General features: G+C 41.9%; 1 protein-coding gene across 6 annotated transcripts in view; it reads left to right on the forward strand.

Annotated features, from left to right (window-relative positions):
- Nucleotides 1-15,120, forward strand: part of PLCB4 (phospholipase C beta 4) — a 413,791-nt gene that overhangs the window by 311,109 nt on the left and 87,562 nt on the right. For all 6 annotated transcript variants that reach the window (XM_032859166.1, XM_032859167.1, XM_032859169.1 and 3 more), the window contains 5 exons: nucleotides 467-546; nucleotides 1,774-1,827; nucleotides 7,493-7,574; nucleotides 8,750-8,850; nucleotides 9,536-9,593. In XM_032859166.1, the coding sequence (XP_032715057.1) occupies nucleotides 467-546; nucleotides 1,774-1,827; nucleotides 7,493-7,574; nucleotides 8,750-8,850; nucleotides 9,536-9,593 (375 nt within the window). The remainder of the gene's footprint in view (nucleotides 1-466; nucleotides 547-1,773; nucleotides 1,828-7,492; nucleotides 7,575-8,749; nucleotides 8,851-9,535; nucleotides 9,594-15,120) is intronic.

Here is a 15,120-nt window from a genome sequence, read left to right on the forward strand (position 1 = left end):
AAGCTATGTACCAAATTCTTAGATTGAAATAGAATCCCGTGATAAAATTGATGAACCCCAAATGCATTCATCCTCTAAAAATGGGAATAGCTAAATATGTCATCATGTGTTGTATAACGTTGCTTGGAAATAATGAAGATTGCCAGTGGCTGAGAAAGGATTTCTATTTAAACAGGCTGGAAATAGAAGGTTTAACAAGTCAATCAGTGGGCAGCGTTCCTTTGTGACAACCCAGTATTTAATAATGCTCTAGATGTTACATTTATCTTCATGGAAAGAATGAAAGCTGTTTATTAAAGAATAAAGTATGGCATGCAAAATGAAGATTGCTCTGTGGCAGGGAGGAGATAAAAGAAGAATTTACATTATTCTTATACTGAGTGGATACAGGCTGTCTAATAAAAACCACCATTTTCAGTTCCTGTGGATTTTGCTCACCAGGAATGCTTTTTTCTTTCTCTTTCAGCAATGGGTAGAAGGACTGAGATCGATCATACACAACTTCAGGGCCAACAATGTCAGTCCAATGACCTGCCTTAAGAAACAGTGAGTTTCATTTACATCACTCTTTGTTCTTGGATGTTAAAAAGCAAAAGGTCGGTTTAGGACATGAAGGCTTAATATATAGCCAGGCGACATCATCCTTGTCTTCCCCTCCATGCTCCCGACATGGAGAAAAAGTTCCCGACACACACCTGGACTCTTCATGCCACTTGGCAGGGCACGTGTGATCAACCCATGGCCCAAACTGATAAGAAAGGAATGGTTGCTGGCAGGAAGGTGCTGGAACTCCACTGTCTTCTGGGTCCTAGGCCCCAGACTGAGTGCTGGTAAAGAGTTCTCCATGCCCCAGATCATAGTTGGGTGCCATTGTAGCTGGAGCCTCTGTTGTGTGAGACTGAGGATTAGGGAGTGCGGCCAAGAGAAGCACTTACAAGAGCTCCCTTTTCTAGTGTCAGAAAGGAGCACTGGCCCCAAGGACTGTTCAGCACTCAGTCAGGGATCTAAACGTGCAGGCCTTACCCCAGCTCACAGAATCCAAAATCCAGAGAGAGATCACCGTGGTAGATTTTTAACCCTTCCAAAGTTATTCCATCAGAGTGAAGTGAAAGTTACTCAGGTCGAAAGCCCAGCCAAAGCCCAAGTCAGCCTGTTTAAAAATCAGGAATTTAGGGAGGAAGCAGGCTCCCTGCCATCAAGAGGCCATGGGCTGGCAGCTGTAGGTACAGAAGGGAACTATACTAAGATATTATAGGAATAAGCCTGCACTCGCAAATAGGCCCAGCACCAAGGGTGTGAATCCTTGGGAGTGTCCAGCAGGAGGAACAGAGGGCAGCCCTCAGGCTACCTTCACCCTTACTTTTGGTCCCTTTGGCAGGTGCTTTAAGAGTACCAGTTGCAAATTTGTTATGCTCAGTGCAAGCACCCAAATTTCTAATTCATCTAGGGTTGCTGGGAAAAATACGGGACTCCGAGTTACATTTAAATTTCCGATAAAGTAATAATTTTTTAGTATAAGCATATCCTGGGCAATATTTGACACATACTTGTAAAAAAAAAAAAAATGGTTGTTTTCTGAAATTCAGATTTAACCGAGGTTCCTGTATTGGCTAATCCTGACCACCATAAGTGGATCTCACAGTGTATTATACCGTCTCCGGTTTTCAGAATAAATGTTCTTTGTTTGAATGAACTTTCTTTAAAAGTTCTTAGCTGGATTGAAGTGTTCCTCCTAAGAAACATTGAAACAGTGTTGTCACGGTTGTTTTCCAGCTGGATGAAATTGGCGTTTATGACCAACACGAATGGTAAAATTCCAGTTAGGAGGTAAGTCAGTCATTTCTGTCTGGGTTCCATACCCTGGGCCAACCCTTGTGATACCAGACCAAAGACAGAGCCCACCACAAGTGCTTGTTAATTGCTTTCACTAAAGATATTTCTGGAAGGTTGGTTTAAATCACTCCATCAAATGCCATGTTCAGTTTGTAAAAGTCATTTGTGGATGTAAATTTGCATTTTTCCTCAGAATAGGTAGCATTAACTCTACTTCGACAAAGAACATCTGAAGATGTAGAATATTCTTTTTAATCTTCAAGTTTTTTTAGGATTTTAATGTCTTTGATCTACTTACACTGAGCAACTATTAGCTAAAATGAAAGAAGTTTTTATTATAAATTGGATTGTAGTGGAAGTGTGTAGACTGTGTCTCCACTGTGTGGAGACGTAATGCTTCTCTGTTTGGACCTTGTTCTTCCTCTGGTGGGCGGGGCACATGGACACCTTTGGCTTCTTGCCATTTGGTCTCTAAGTGTACTCTCCCTGCTATCACACACTCTTCAGAGCTGTCACTTTTCCCCCTTGCTCTGCCCAAGGTAATGGAATCAAGAAGGAAGGAAACAGGGGCATTTGGGTGGCTCAGTCACTTAAGCATCCGACTCTTGATTTTGGCTCAGGTCCTGATCTCAGGGAGATCTTTCTTTAAAAGGTCCTGATCTCAGGGAGATCAGGCCCTGTGTGGGGCTCTGTGCTGAGCGTGGAGCCTACTTAAAATTCTCTTTCCCTCTCCCTCTGCCCTTCTTCTCCCCACCTCCTACCCCTGACTTAAGCGCTTGATCTTAGAGATAAAATAAATAAATGAATCTTAAGGAAGAAAAGGATGGGGGTGCCTGGGTGGTTCAGTCATTAAGCGTCTGCCTTTGGCTCAGGTCATGATCCCAGGGTCCTGGGATCAAGCCCCACATTGGGCTCCCTGCTCAGCGGGAAGCCTTCTTCTCCCTCTCCCACTCCCCCTGCTTGTGTTCCGTCTCTTGCTGAGTCTTTCTCTGTCAAATAAATAAATAAAATATTTTTTTTTAAAAAATGCCCTGCTAGCACCCTTGACTGATAATTGTTGGCAAAGATACTTTACACCAATTCTTATTTTTTTTTTTTAAATCCTTTGCTCTGTTGAGCAACAGCAGGACAATTATTTTCTTTTTTCTTTTTTTTTTTTTTTTAGATTTTTTTTATTTATTTATTTGACAGACAGAGATCACAAGTAGGCAGAGAAGCAGGCAGAGAGAGATAGGAGGAAGCAGAGTCTCTGCTGAGCAGAGAGCCCGATGCGGGGCTCTATCCCAGGATCTGGGATCATGACCTGAGCCGAAGGCAGAGGCTTTAACCCACTGAGCCACCCAGGCGCCCCAGGACAATTATTTTCATACATCCCAGCATTCTACAGCTACTGACCAACATATAGTACCTTTTTTCTTTAAAATCTGTATTGAAGTAATAAGTCCAAACTTTGCACAGACAGCACTGTGGATAACAGAAATTTAGGTTGGATCTGTTTTTACATACCTTACCATCCTGCTTTTTCTTCCAAGATAAGGCTCAGGAAATGGTTCTACAAAGTAGAACACATAGATTGCAATCGAAGCACTTCTAAGTAGCAATTCTGGTTTCATTTATATGTATCCTTCTAATCAAGCCATTGTTAGACAAACTTGGAAGTTTTTTTACGGTTCAAAGATCTTTATGGGTATGTTCGCATCCAAAATTATTACCATCCTTTTGTCATTTTCTTTAGCTCGCTTTGACATGACCCCTTTGGTGCCTGCCAGCATTAACAGGTGTTTGACACAAGACATCTGTGACTCAGGGGCCCTTTGTTCAGAGTCGATGGAGAATTGACATCAAGCCAGACAAAAGCGGTTGAGTCTCCTGGTGGATGGGCTGCCAAGGGCTAGGTGGAAGTTGTTCTGAATATTTTAATGGATATGAAGAGTAAACACTTTTAAAATGTCAACTTCATCGCTTTCATTCTGGAGTTCTTAAGATGGAAACTATTAGTATAGTGTGCATATTGTTAGAAGGGATCTGGCTTCGTAGTTATTCCATAGCTTGGGAATGGCCCCTGCTCTTGAGTATAAGCTGAAATTTAATATCCAGGACGTTGCCTGAATGATTAATGAAGAAAGTCTTACTCTTTATCTCCCTCTCTTTCCCCCCCCTGTATATGATCTTACGTAGTCTGTCTTTCTCTCAGACTTATGAACTCACACTCAGTATCATCCCACCTAGACCAAGGCTTTGAAAGTCACTCTTTTCTTTGCCATTTTCTATTCCTTGTAACCTGGAGTTGGAACCAATGGCTAGAGAGTTGGGAAATGGTAGCCAGACAATAATTGTGGGCTCTGGCTGGAAGTAGTCTTAAAGGAGACTGTTGTGTTGAAGAGGGCTGAAAGCTTCCGGTATGGTCATGGCAGCCCAGCTCCTGTGTAATCCATCTATGTCCCAAAGGCTTAGTTTGTCTGTGAAGGGGGTAGGACTCTACTGAGGCTTGACTACATGAGCCCTCCCTGAATGTTCCCAAAGATGGTGTTAAAACCACTCAGTGAACTGTAGGCCCATCGAGGGCAAGGAAAGAGTGTGATTCACTTGGTTTCTAGAATCATTGCTGTCTTAGTCACCTGTAAGGTCTGCTGGAACATGGAATTGAACCAGAACTCTAATAGGACTAGACGCCACTCAAGCGTATTTGCTTTTGTAGCATTTCCTTTGGGGAAGGTGGTTTATTTTCACTCAACAAATACTCACTGAGTACCTGTTAGCCATGAAGCCTAACTTGTACTTTGTGGGCATGGGGGTGTATAGCAAGAGTTGAATCAGTCACAGTTCTTGATAAATACTCTCCCACCAAATGCCTATGATGGTATCTAAAATGTCCCTAGGCTTTGATAAAAGCATTTCTCTCAGGAAGCCTGTGTGGCTCAGTGGGTTAAAGCCTCTGCCTTCAGCTCGGGTCATGATCCCAGGGTCCTGGGATCGAGCCCCACATGGGGCTCTCTGCTTAGTGGGGAGCCTGCTTCCTTCTCTCTCTATCTGCCTGCCTCTCTGCCTACTTGTGATTTCTGTCAAATAAATAAATAAAATCTTAAAAAAAAAAAAAGGCGTTTCTCTCAGGACCCTGCTAAAGGACATTCTCCTGGGCCTCTAATGTAACTGGAAACTCAAAGAATTTGCCTTTGCGCCCTAACCTGCCTTACCCCTGAGGGAATCCATTTTGAGGCCCAAGCTGTCCGATAGCTCTCTCGAGCTAAGGCCATAAAGGCCCTTTATTAGATAGACAGGGGGAATGGTCTTACTCTTATTCAATTTCCTTGCTCCTATTTTCCATCCTGGGTTTGGTCTCTTTTTGAATGAGGTGGGAAAATTCTTGGTGACATTGCCCCCTCAGGAAAGGGGGGACAGAGAACAAGCCCCTCTAGCCACATGGCCACCTCTTGCCTCTAGCTTTTGCACAATTGTGTTGTTGGGCTCTGACTTTGCCCTCACTAATATATTCCTACATGGATTTTCTACTCTCCTGGCACCGGACGCCTTGTTTTTTTTCTTTCTCTCTCAATCTCTTTATCTGTCCCCCCCACCCCCACCCCAAGTACATATGCTTGGATCTCCTCCTCCTGTGAGACGTTCTTATTCTGCTTCCTATTTATTTCTTGGCATTTCAGCAAGTCCTAGCCAAAAGATTCTATTCCTGTACACTCTCCCCTTCCTCCCTGCCCTTCCGTCCCTTGAACCCACACCCAGTTCTGTTTCACTGGAAAGGCTCAGGCCCTGTGCCACCTACATTCATGGCCACGTCGATCAGTTCTCGTCTCGTTGTTCATGCCTATCCGAACCTAACCGAGGCTCAAGTTCGCCAAGATACCCCTGAGATAGTGAGATGGACCGTTTCCTCCTGCAGGCACGCTGATTGTGAAGATGCTGGCTCCTTTGGCTTTCACATTAATACATAATTAAATGGGAAAAAAAAAAAGAGAGAGAGAGAGAGAACATTGAATAGCTACTTTCCCCTATTTTACAAAGGTCAGCTAAATTGCTTCTCAACCTAATTTAATGTATCCAAATTCCATGAACTCTAGAGAAGTGGGAAAGTGTGGACATAACACCGTCTACACTAGAAACCAGGTTACTCGATGTCAAATATGTACACTCTACCATGTCTGTAGATGTGTTAAAGAGAATCCGTGGGCCTCCTTGGAGCCGAGTGCCACTGTGTCCATTCTTAAAAATGAACTCCTCGAAGTATTTTTGGACCAAGTTTGAAACAATAAAGCTTTGAATGAACACATAACAATTCCTTTACCTAAAGTTAGCTCTCCCCAATCTATTTTGGGAAGCTGTACTGGGCACTTGAAGAGGTGCTCTCGCCTACTCATCAAGAATATTTGGCTCTCCATGCTTACATTGGGAGCCGGCTTCCACTTAACGTGGATGGAGGAGTGTGTGACAGGGTTGGGTGTGGGGAGGTGCTCTTACAAATACCCCCTGTGCTCACAGAGGAGGCTTTCCAAAGCGAAGCTTGCCATACGAAACAGCTCTACCCTCATGTCAAGGCTGGACTTGGCGAAATTAGAGTTTCAGTTATTAGAGTGACAGATTCCCCAGGCTTCCAGCCACAGAATGAATGAAGTCTCCGTTGGTTGGCTAAGGCACAGCTCAGCCAAACTTGGATTCTAGGGTACCGGCTCAGCCCCTCAACAGGTCATTCTGAGTGTCGCGAGTGTATTTATCAGAAGAGAAACAGGCTCATTAAGGTGTTACCCATTTTACTAGCCTCGATGTATACCATACAGGATAAAGGGCGGCACCATTATTCAGAAATACCACGTATTAGGGCAGTACCAAGATTCTACTGAAACACTGAAGGAGTGTTCCCCTGTCCCCCCCGCCTTCCCACCACACCTATCCCTTTCTCAGTAAACTTCCTAATCTTTGAGGCAGCTGGCATTTCGGAGTAGCTCAAGGGTGCTTACTTAGCTCAAAAAAATGTAAGGACACCTGGGTGGCTCAGTCCGTTAAGCATCTGACTTCGGCTCAGGTCTTGATCTCAGGGTCCTGGGATCGAGCCTTGTTGGGGAGTTCCTGGCTCAGCACAGAGTCTGCTTCTCTCTCTGTTTTTGCCCCTCCCTGCCCCTGCTCATGCTCTCCCCCTCTTTCTTAAATAAATAAAATGTTTAAAAAAAATGAAAAACTCATCTGACAGTGCATCTCAGCTGTAGTAAGTATGAAAGCAAAGTATAAGGGCCATCCCAGGCAGAGGCTGAAATTCAGAGGAGACTGTTTCTCCCCGCAAGCCTGGATAGCATCAACATGAGTTTTATTCTAGACCTATTCCATCTGCCACATTCCTTTTTCCTGAGAAAGTTATTCGGTAGGACCAACATTTGTCATTGTTTCGGTCCAACAGTGTGTATGTCCAGGGCTTCTTGGGACACCCAGGGGGACACCCCTCTGAGAATCACGTTGCCTCGTGAGTAACCAGAGGGATATTGTGGGAGCTAGTTAGGGAAGTGAAAAATACCTAGAAATGAAAACTAAGTGTATTTTCCTTCCCCCTCTCCCCCTGCCATCCTACAGTCCTGAGTATTGCTTGGATTTTTGCCTCACAGAAAACAGAATTAACAATAATTTGACTTTTTCTTCCCCCCTTTCTTTTCTGCCCTAGTATTACTAGAACCTTTGCATCGGGGAAAACAGAAAAAGTGATCTTTCAAGCACTCAAGGAATTAGGTCTTCCCAGTGGAAAGGTATTTATTCATTTAACCATGTGTTTCTAAAATGATTTTGTCTGTTTATGTTCTCATATGTAATAAGCCACCTGATTTTTGTTCAACTGACGCTATTTAGATTCAAAACTGGTTTCAGTCACATAAAGTACAGGTAGCTTTCCCTTCTGCCTGCCTGCCTGCCTGCCTTTTGTTTTCTGGGCATTTTAAACTAAATGTTTTCAAATTCAAATAGTGTACTTGAAAGTGTTTTTATCAGTTTTATTAAGAAAAGGAAATGACAGCCAGGCTGCTTTTTCATACAGCTTCTGGAAAACTCATTTTTTGAGAGACAGAGAGTAGGGAGGGGGGTGGCACACAGAGGGAGAGAGAATCTCAAGCAGGCTTCATGCCCAGCACAAAACCGGATGCTGGGCTCCATCCTAAGACCCTGGGATCGTCATCCAAGCAGAAGTCAAGAGTTGGGTGCCCAACCAACTGAGCCACCCAGGCGCCCCTGGAAAGCTTCTTAGAGAGGCCCATCCACATTGCCTTGACTAAGCACAATGTCAGACGGAACTGACTAATATAACCAGTGCTTCAAGATGGCTGTAGGGTATTTTATAAAGCACCCCTCCCTCCACAAACCATTTGCGTTCCTGGCCCTTTGGATTTAGAATAATTGAAATTAATTTATGGACTGCAAGAAAGACTTAAGCCTGTTACTACTTTAACAAATCCAATCGGAAATACAAACTTCAGTATTGAGAAGTAAAATTTTACGCGGTTGTCCTGAGCTCCTTCATGGGGTCTTATGAAAATTCGCAAGATAAGCCCAAGTAATCACTAGGTTGGATTTTCAGCGTCCTTTAGGCAGGCACTTGCTTTTCTCTGTCAAGGAGAGAAAGAGGAAATATTTCTTTATGTTTGTTTTATGGAGTGTTTCTCAGAGCGAGCCCAGCTGTAGTCAGTGAGTGTTTGAACACACAAGTCACGGCTGCCCTTGGTCACTGGAAACACCCGTTTACACACTCGGGGTGCTGACAGAATGGCCTGGTCACAGCTGGGATTGGCCTTCTGGCTTCTTTCAGTAAGACTCAAAGATAGGGGCCCTGGGATCCCAGGTGGTCATTTGCTTTGCTTCATGATCATGTAGATTCCTTCCCTCCAAGGAGAAAGAGGTTGCATGAGTTATGACACTCTTCTGTTCTTTACAGAATGACGAAATTGAGCCTGCGGCATTTACTTATGAAAAGTTCTATGAACTGACACAAAAAATTTGTCCTCGGACAGATATAGAGGATCTTTTTAAAAAAATGTAAGTTCTACTTCTGAGAAAATGTCACGTTCTTGTCCCTTTAGACTTTTAAAACATTTTTTTTGTGGTAATGTTTGAATATAGTATGTTGAGAGACTCCAGGATTTTGTAGCTAGGGTTCCATTTTTCACCCCGTAGCTTATCACTGTAAAAGTTCACTCTGAGTTTTTGAGAAACTTTTACAAAAATTAATGGCAGCATCTGGAACGATTTCCCCTCCGCCCCTTGCATTGGCTTTACTAACTACCTACAATTTTAACCTGCTCCTTTAGGTATTAACCCATTATGTGAACTAACTAGATTTGATTTGGAATGTTATTATGTTGTGGAAAAGTTCATTCATTCTAGTTATTTCAAATGGATGACTTACATGTTGTTTTTAAAGTAACGGCTTTCTATAACGCTAAGAGGAAGAATTGCAGACATTTTCCGTGAGCTAGTGAGAGTGTTTTCTTTCTCTTGTTGTTGGGTTGTTGTTGGTTTTTTTGTGTTTTTTTTTGTTTTTTGTTTTTTTGTTTTTTGGTTTTTGTTCTTACAAACAGTCTCTGGCCATTTTAAGAATGCACCACTACTTCAGGGTTAGAAGATAAGTTTAGAATTATCCTCAACAAATGTCAACATGTAAATCGTGCCTACTGTAGCATCATATACAAAAACTTACTTTTTCTAATAAATTTCTTTTCAGCAATGGAGACAAAACTGATTATTTAACGGTAGACCAATTAGTGAGCTTTCTAAATGAAGTAAGCTTTTTCATACATTAACTCCATAAAGTCTGTGTGCAGTGGCTTGCCTCCTCCGGTGTCCCCATTGCATGCCCACCTCCATTTGCCCTGTTCGCTTTGCTTCTGACCTGCTGATCTTTCCATATGGCTTCCTTTACCAGGTGCAAAAATCAGCTGCTGCTCCTGTGTTCGTGCACTTCTTACACGTCGGCTTTGCACACTGCTTTTTTTTGTTGGTTTCCTTGCTGTGATGTATAGCTCTGGTTGTGTGTGTGTGTGTGTGTGTGTGTGAATTTTATAATATATTCATTTAATTAAATGTGTCTATGTTTTTGCAAGATGATATTTAAGGTACTTTTTTTTTCTCTTCCTATTGATCTCATTAAATAGAGAATGGATTGAAATTACCCACACTGTAGCCGGATTCTCCATTGCTAACTTTTTCTCATACCTTTGCATGGACTGGAAAGCTTTATTTTTGTCTTTTAATGGATTGCATGTAAGAACGATACGTAGGTTCCAAGAGAATATTTTGACAACGAGCACAACAGTGGAGTTCCTGGGTGAAAATATAGTACATAATAGGTCAATTAGATGGCGGGTCAAATTTTTACATTTTATTTTTATAACAAGTTTAGGGCTCAATTTAGAATATTATTCACTCAACAACCAGCCCTGGTTGACAACATTTGCTGAAGCACAAGAGAAAAATATTTTGGAACACGTAATGGTTGCAACTTTTGTGACAACTAAAATTAACTTTTTTTTTTCTTTACATGTACGAAAGATTGTTCTGTTCAGTGAAACCCGCTGAAGCTCTTGCTAATCCACAATGGAAAATGTCCTTTTTTTTTTTTTTCCCTAGCACATTAATGGAATGGACAATATATTTTTATTTCAAAACAATGTTTTTAGTATAATTTAGCCATTATACCATATAAAGAGAGAAGCTTTGAAGAAAGAGTATCACACCAGACATGAGGTGTCACCCCAAAGAATGGGCAGCAGCCGACAGACTGATTTGGCAGTTTGTGAAGACAAATCACATCTTTGCCAAAGAGCTTCTGTTTTCTTGCCCTGTTAGGGCTCAGTGACTTCCCATTGGTAGGCTCGCCCCGTCAATGCTACAATAACCAGAGCCTATAGCCTTTGTGCTGGGAAGACTAGCTATTCCGTTTATCACACAGATGCCTCTACTTTTAGTAAGCCTCTCAGTACAATACAGAATTGATTTCACTTGAAGACATTTCAAGTTTTCCCACCCCAATAGTTTTTGGTCATGTGAATACTATGTTCATAATCTTTACCCAGATATTATCCACATTCCTGTGCCACTATCACTCAGAAGTTAAGTTGCCTTGCTTTGTTTCCTTTAATTCCTTCCCCCTCTTCTGCTTTATTTTTACGATGTATTCTTTTATTTCCTTCAGCTTCTTCATGCACTTTGGGTCACTGATCATCTTAAGTTTTGGTGAGATGGGCAGGAAAGTCTTGCTTTTTGCTAAAGAGGGAAGACTGTTGGGAGGCACGGAGAAAATCTATATCTTTGGTTTGCTCCTTCCTAGGAACAAGGTCTTTTGCCTACTCTGAGATGAAGCTGGTGTGCAGGCATCTAGTAAACACAACAGAGACCTTATGATGTATGTCACCCTGAAAATAAAGAAAAATTCTGAAGTCTTGAGGACAGGCGCAACATTCATGGGCTCTTATCTCGTGCCTTTTCTCTTATGGGTTGTTTCTGTAAGCCTACCCCATCATCACTTGTCATTTTTGTGAGTCTAAGACGTAACATTTAATTTTTAAAAGATATGATCGATCCATGCTTCCTGGCTCTGCCATCCAAATTCTTTCTTCAAATGCTTATTATTTGATAAGCTTTTATACATCAATATCACAGTGGCCAGTAGCACTCATGTGTTGTTATATTTTCTTCTGTTTGGCTTCTCACTCATGGTAAGGAAGCACCTTTCCTTTTGGGGTGGGACACATGGAATCAGTGTGATTCTTATTTCTTTAGATCATAGAGACTGTAAGATTGTCCAGGAATGTGTACAGCCTTTGTTTTTAATCTAAGTGCCCAAATCTCATCCTTTTCTATCCTAGCAAATGGAATTGGAAAGACTAGAGAGCAATCTGAAGGTACCCTTGAAGAAGTTTGTCAGAGTTAGAAAACATTCTGCCAGTTCCTTGTACCCTCTTTTGGGTCCTACAGTGGCCCTTCTTCTCTTTCCAAAATCAGAAGCACACTTTAGGCAGAACACCTTCAAAACCCATAATGAAAGGAGACAGCATTCACTCAAGAAGGAAGCAGGCATTGCAGTGTAAGAGTCTATGGCTCCAAAAGCTTAGATCCAAATGTTTTCAAAATGCCTTAGCTACATCATGTCAACAAGCCAAAATTCAACATTGTGTTAGAAGCACCATATTATGCAATAAGATAGGAAAAATAAATGAGTCTCGTGAATGCAAAAGGACAAGGTTCTACTCATCATTTGAAGATGATGATTGATTACCCTATCAAAAATTATCAACTGAAAAACTCTTTGAGTAAGAGTTCATCAGAATAACCAGACTGACAGAGCAAAAATTAATAGACACATGTATACCAGCATTAACCATTAGAATAAGTAATAGGGAAAAAGTCATGCTACCTCCCACCACTTTCCAGCTTGTAAATCCTTTTACTCTCTAGATAAAATTTTATGTTCAGTGTACTCATGTGTATTTTCAGGAAGCTGGAATGAGAGAAGAGAGTACTGGCCGTTTACTTTCTTGGTCACCACGTAGGGGTTTGTACCACCTCCTCCCTATCCATGGATACTTTCATTAGTAGCTTTAGACCTTCTCCTCATCTGCTTCTCAGTATCTCCTCAAAGCGTGATCCATGGACCACCAGCAGCAGCATCCTGTGGGAGCTTGTTAGAAATGCAGAATCTTGGGTCCCACCCCAGACCTACTGACTTGGAATCTGCATTTAACAACATCTCCAGGTGATTTGTCTGCATATTAAAGTTTGTGAAGCACTGCCCTAGTGAATTACATAGGTTCCTCATTGGAATGCTTAGTATGGATGGGAAGAGTGTGAGCATCACATACCTTCTGTTATTCTCCGTGATGGATTTAGTCATGGAAATCCAGCACTCAGATCTAAAAATTTGCCACAGCTATGCCTCTTGGTCACATCAGTGGACCAAGAGAAACTTTTCTCCTTCCTGTTTTATGAAAATAGTAAACCAGAGTCGGAGGAAGCCTGTAGAGATATACACACTGTGAGTTGCCATGTGGTTAGATACTGCTTCCAACTCAGCTATCTGTGGTGGAGCAAATTAATGTCCCTGAGCTTTAGTTAATTTCACTTCTCTTTCCACATTTCCAATAAGAAGCCAAATTGCTTTCAGTTTTACCTTTATTCTCTCACAAATGTAATAACTGATGGGGACAGCCTACAGAATCAGGAGATGCATGGAGGCCTGGAGAGAGAGATCGAGATGAGAAAAAGAAGGAAAAGGTCTGAGAAGACCACAATTTTCCAGAATCGGCTTTACTTGTTGCTAGTGATCTCCCCCCTGCCTCACACACATTATATGATCATGTTAGGGCTAGACCTGTTTGTTTTATTTTGCTGTTGCATAGGAAAGGGCTTGTGATCACTTTCCATTTATAATATCTTTATTCTTTAATACATAGACACAGGAAGAAAAGGAGGTATTTAGTGTTTCGGGTAAGCCCCCTCTTGCAAATTGTTCCTTTATCTTCTTTGTATCTCATCTGAATATTTTTCGGTCAACATCTGTCTCTTCCAATGCTGCTTGGGTTAAAGCCAGATGATGCTTTTTCTCAGTAAGAGTAAGGACATACTAATGGAGTGATGACCCCTGTCTCCTCATGCACGTGGGCACAGTTCTGTGACCTACTTTCAGAAGTTTTTTAGATCTCACTTTACAGTGCTCTGGAGGTCCAGAGGTGAATGTCATGGGTTCATTACTCCCCCAAATCCCTACGGAAAACCAGAGAACCCTCAGAGTTGTAGACCATTTGCCCCACTGTGCTTACGACTGCGTGGGACTCTTCTGCGACCTCATTACTCTGAGTTCACCTGGGAGTGATCTTCTTCCTCTTTGTTATTTCCTATAAACATGATCGTTTTGTGACTCTAATGCAAATTTTATTATCTTCTTCCTTGCCTTCGGACTATCCAGGGTGTGCTGTGCTTTCTTTGTGAAACATGAAAGCTTTAATGAAGCAAAGATCATGTTATCTGGTGGACGATGCAAAGACAAATACGGTTTCGTACTGTCTGCTTTTAATGCTTGTTTGCTGCAAATGTACAATTAGGGGATGATGGTAAATCCATTTTAGGGCTTGGTTTTCCTGACTTTTGCTTCTGATAGACAGGATGTTCTAGTGAATATTGTGCCCTGCGACTAAATTTCAACGGGCTTTAATTAGGAGGACATCTCAAAGATTTAGCATTCTATCCTTGCAGGATGTAGATCTTTGGGTTGGTTGGTTGGTTTTTTTTGTGTTACTGATAATACAAATATGTTAAAAATGCATACTTTTACATGTTAGAGCAGTGTTTCTTAAGCTTGAACATAGCAGAATAACCTGGAAATCTTGTTAAAAACACAGATTCATGGGTTCTACCCCAGAGAATCAGATCTGGTAGGTCTTTGGTGGGGCCTGAGAATCTGCATTTTAACTTCTAGGGCCAGGTGCTGCCACTGCTGCCATCAGCAGGTCACATTATAAGTCACACTGAGCTCACAGGCATATATAGGCATATAAAAAGCACCTAGGAGCTTCTGGGTTCCTCCTTCTTTATCTAATATAATCTCTTCTCTCCTCTGCAGCTTAATCTCTTCCTTCTCTCACTTTTTAAATTCATATGGATTTGCCCCCATCATCTCCATGAGTCCAGAATTCTTACCAATGAGCATATCTTTGAATCAAAAACAAAACAAAAAAACCAAAACAAAACAAAAAACAAAAAAACAAAACCTACTTTTAATAAGGAAGCATAACATAGTGGCCAACCATGAAAATGACTACAGTGGGGTCTAAAAAGGACTTTTCCTCCCATCGCCATCTTCTTCCGCAACGGTATTTTACAGAGACGGGAGAAGGAATGTGCCTAGAAAGAGTTTTCTGTTCGTTGGTGTAATTGTTGGTTTTTAAAAGCGATGCCTTCTCACCGGAGGGGTGGTGCTTGTCATGGCCTCGAATAGCGGGCTCTAGAATTGCATGATGCCCCTCTGTTTCATAAATAAGATTGTAGCATGCCTTCACGTGCCTGGCCTTCCACGGTCCACCTCACGGTTTCTCTCTGCACGCCCCACGAGTTTTATTTTTTTATGGTTTACAGGCCTGTTGTTAAAATAAGTTTCTGCTCTTGCACGTGCATGGACGTGAGCTGTTGTGAGCTGTAATTTCTTAGATTACAACAGAAGCATGCTTCATTGGGATAAACTGACCAAAAGATACCGATTCCTTATGAGTTAACACTCTTGGCTGGGCGAAGAGGTGGGAGGACCAGATTAGGCTA

Source organism: Lontra canadensis, unplaced genomic scaffold (genome assembly GCF_010015895.1).
Source record: "Lontra canadensis isolate GAN:19392208 unplaced genomic scaffold, GSC_riverotter_1.0 scaffold16, whole genome shotgun sequence".
Taxonomy (NCBI): Eukaryota; Metazoa; Chordata; class Mammalia; order Carnivora; family Mustelidae; genus Lontra; species Lontra canadensis.